A 4,333-nucleotide genomic window follows, 5' to 3' on the forward strand; every position below is an offset into this window, starting at 1 on the left:
TGGGGGGGGGGGGGCAACCCTGCAGGCTTTGGATCATTTTGGACAGTATTGTGATCCAATAATCCGCCCCTTGTCTCTTCATTCATATTTCCAGCGGCTGGTTTTTCGGAAACAGCTCAACAGAATGGTAAGAACTCATTTTAATTGCCTTATGTGTTGTTTAAATAAGTTAGGGGTTTTCTATATAAATATGGCCATTATAAAACATACAACTGAACTAAACGAGGAGATTTTGAGGAGTTTTAGTTTGCCTCTGCACCAGTAAATATAGCAGACTTGTAGACATTTCAAGGGGTGTTAAACTCTTTTTCTGCTTAATGTAGACACTTGTTTACAGTAGCAAGCGACACATTTTGCTCCCAGCTGCTTATTCAGAAGCAAAAACAAACAATTAAAGTTTGTGATGTGTGTAGATGAAAGAACGCTGGATGTAAAATGTGCTGTTCACTCTCCAAACTGATGCAGAAATAAACAATAACTTTTAGGGATCCGGTGTGCAGCGAGATTCTGAACAGAAGGGGAATAAAGTCAACTGTGAAACATCTTGCATTATATTGAGTCTGGCACCAGGCCCATGCCCAACAAAAACTTCTCTAGCAGTTACTATAAAAAAAAACAAAAAAACAATGACACTGACAAAGGCAAACATCTTGTCACAAAGAGACTGACTGAGAAAGGGAGTCCTCAGGTTTCCATCTTGGACAGCAACTGCGAATTATCCTTAACGGCGGGCATTATCGAGAAACAATTGCCCGTAGATTGCCGAAATTGACCAATCAGAACACAGCATTTATCAGTGCAGTGTAAAACATAATGCTCGTTTAGCATTCAGATGTACATTCAGTTGTTATCATGTAGCTCAAATCACCACTGTGTCTTAGTACAGTCTCTCAGAGAAGCTAGCATGACTACAAACTCCCTTCATTCATATTTTCATTTCCACCATTTTCCCCTAAACTGCAGCATCATGTCAAAGCATTTAATACTGACAGATTCTAAGATGCCAGAATCTCTGTCTCTGTTACAGGAACAAAAGCCGACCCGCCATTAGTCTGAGTAACACAATTGCATTATGCTTATTCAGGCTCTGGGATAAAATAGGACACAATGCTTTTTTTCTCTCCATGCCCAAGACTGCATTATACTTCTGTCAGCATGCATCTTGCGTGTAATGCCTGTACTTTTCTACATTAGATTGTCCTTGTTTTTTTTTTACTATTGCTGCTGTTTTGAAACTCCGTGCCGCTGCCTTCAGGGCTCAGGAACAAACCATGTGAAAAAACTTCATCTAAAATTACACACACTGGAGCTTTTTCCCTTTTGATAATCTAAGACGGCTTATACAGTTCACCCAGACTCCACAATAGATTCATTCTAATGCGATGAGATGAGATGTCCTATTTTTAACTCATCTGTCCTCATATACAGTATTTCTTGGAGGAGCTAAACCTACAATGCAGTGCTGTCTGTCCAGTGTTATCTTGATTTTATTGATTGTTAATGATTTGCACACATTTAAATACAAGACAATGCAGTGACCTTGGTAAGCTGGGGAGGTTAAAGTGAAACCTTACCAGGTCACTAAATTTTTTTTTTTTTTTTTTAAGAATTACATTCTAAAAGTCGATTCAGATTTGAGATTTATCCACAGTGGCAAACAGCTTTCTTATTTTAAGTAAACCGTTTTGAACTGTTTGAAAATGATTATAACACCATGTGGTATGGGGGTGTACAAATGTTGCACAAAATCATAAAAAAAATCAGCTCTCCTGCACCATCACAAGAAGGTTTCTGTTCATTAATCTAATATTTTCTTGGTAATAAAAAGATCTCTGCGCCTTTCTAGATTTCTCTGTCAGCACAAGGAACTTATTGAAGCAGCAACAGTCACTCTCAGATTGTAATTTGTCCATTAAACATTTATCCAAACGCATTTGAATAGTCAAATTATAAGTTTTAATTATTTAGCTTGAATAAAGGAGGTGTTGTGTTTAGGGTTTGTCTTGTATGGACTTAAGATCTTATTGATTCTCTTAGCCCAGCCTTCCTGGTCACTTTCAGAGCATATTGAGCGATCACCAGTTAAGTGGAAATCCTGCGTGTGCGTGTGTGTGTGTGTGTGTGTGTGTGTGTGTGTGTGTGTGTGTGTGTGTGTGTGTGTGTGTGTGTGTGTGTGTGTGTGTGTGTGTGTGTGTGTGTGTGTGTGTGTGTGTGTGTGTGTGTGTGTGTGTGTGTGTGTGTGTGTGTGTGTGTGTGTGTGTGTGTGTGTGTGTGTGTGTGTGTGTGTGTGTGTGTGTGTGTGTGTGTGTGTGTGTGTGTGTGTGTGTGTGTGTGTGTGTGTGTGTGTTTAGGTGTGTGTTTAGGTGTATGTGTGTGAGTGGAAATCCTGGTTTTAAGGGTTGAATCGAAGGGGCAGAACCCAAGAGGATTGTGGGACGTGGCAGTGATATCTTAGATCTGTTTTTTTTCTTCTTCTCCAAACATTAAAAAGCTCAGCCACCATTGGGCTGCACTTCCCTCTTGAAGCCCAGAGGACGTGTGAAATCATTACAAACAGATCAGCACTGGTGATAAACATCTAGTGATAAGAGTTTATCTTTAACATCTTTGGATCTTTCAGTAACAAAGCAGGAACGATATGCACTTGCTAGAGAAAGAAAAAATAAGATTAGATAATGTTAGAGCATTCAAATTTTCAACTCATTCAAATGAAAATCTTCCACTTTATTTACTTTAGGTCCAATAGCAAAGAAGGTGGACATTGTATAGATTGCAGTGAAACGTTTACACCAGGAAATAGTTTATGGAACAGATTTTTTTTTTGTCATTTGACTGCAATCTGTCCTCAACCTTGTCCTTGTGTGTGTGCCTAAACATAACACTGTATAAACTACAGCTGTTTTTTTCATTGATTTAATCTACAGTTTAGAATTGCCTCCCCTCTCATCCATACAGAGGGGCTGACATGTTTTATGATGAAGCATTATGTATTAGACAGTCCCCTGATGTGACCACAACAGTAGGGGAGTGTATGGCAAGTTGTTTGAGCATATATACTGATCGAATACTGTATGCATGTAAACACACATATGACCGGTTAACTGAATTTAACGTCCATTTATATGGTTAAGTTGGAATGTTATATAGAATAATGTCCATAAACTCAGCTAGTGTTAAATTTAGCAGTCTCAAACCTACATCCCGACACAGCCCACTCTCTGCCTCTCTCTCACTGCATAACTTGAATCAGTAGCAGAGATATAAAGGGATCTGATGAGTCCCTTTAATGTTACACATCAATGGGGATTTATCCGCCCACTCCGCCCCGATGCCCAGCCGAGAAGAAAGGGACACGATACGACTCCTTTTATCGCTCCGTTAATAATCCCTCCATTTATTTATCTGTCCGATCACGTCCACCCACCTCTCGCCTTTTAGATGTCTGGCTGCAGTGTAGGTTAAAGGTGCAGTGTGTAGAATATAGAGGCATTTTTCAGATCAGACTGTAGACAGAAGGTATGTTTTTTAAGTAGTGTATGAACATTTGAAAATTAAAGTTGTTGTTTCATTAATTTCCCTTTAAAATGAGCCTTTTATATCTACGTAGGAGCGGGTCACCCTACACGGAGGCCGCCATATTGCACTGCAATGTTTCTACAGTAGCACAGAATGGACAAACTTAATGGCCTTACGCGTTTTTATATATAATGGGCGTCCTGGGGAAATACACCTGTTGGAAGACCAAGAAGAAGTTCCATAGAATAATAAATGCACCTTCTCCTCATCACTTGATATTGTGGAAAGACTTGAGGCAGTAGTGGTGGATGATGCCATCTTTAGTTACTACAGCTTCTTGTCCTTGAAGGCCACCGTAGCTTCTGTAAATTCTCCCTGGGAGGTGGTAAGGGAGCGTTGACATCTAGAGCTTTTACCACTTGATGCCACTAAATACTCCGACATGATACACTGCACCTTTTTAATCATCATGGCGGGACATGTATTGCAGCCAGCCAGCCATCCCATCCCTGTATTATTTAAAATATAAATAAATAAATCATCTTTTTTCCTATTTAAAGCACACTGCAGTGATTTCTGTCCAGGCGTAGAGTGTGTACAGAGTGATTTCAAAGGGTTCTGCCTATGGTGGAGTCTCCTGGGGCCTGCTGATAAGGCTAAGCGAGCATTTATCATTATGTATATGTTTAGTGGATCCCATTTCACTGTATGAATAGCGCCATTATTTAGCAACTCAGAGCTGCTGAAAAGCCAAATGGTAATTTGATGATAATAACATTACATATTGCAGAAGGCTGTCATTGTGTGTGTGTGTGTG

At 39.7% G+C, this 4,333-nt stretch overlaps 1 protein-coding gene across 1 annotated transcript in view; it reads left to right on the forward strand.

Annotated features, from left to right (window-relative positions):
* Window positions 1-4,333, forward strand: part of gas7a (growth arrest-specific 7a) — a 34,428-nt gene continuing 30,095 nt past the window's right edge. Inside the window, exon 1 of the mRNA XM_080043183.1 lies at window positions 1-127. Coding sequence (XP_079899309.1) covers window positions 125-127 — 3 coding nt within the window. The 5' untranslated portion in view covers window positions 1-124. The remainder of the gene's footprint in view (window positions 128-4,333) is intronic.

The sequence above is a fragment of the Ammodytes marinus genome, assembly GCF_949987685.1.
Source record: "Ammodytes marinus genome assembly, chromosome: 16".
Classification (NCBI taxonomy): domain Eukaryota; kingdom Metazoa; phylum Chordata; class Actinopteri; order Uranoscopiformes; family Ammodytidae; genus Ammodytes; species Ammodytes marinus.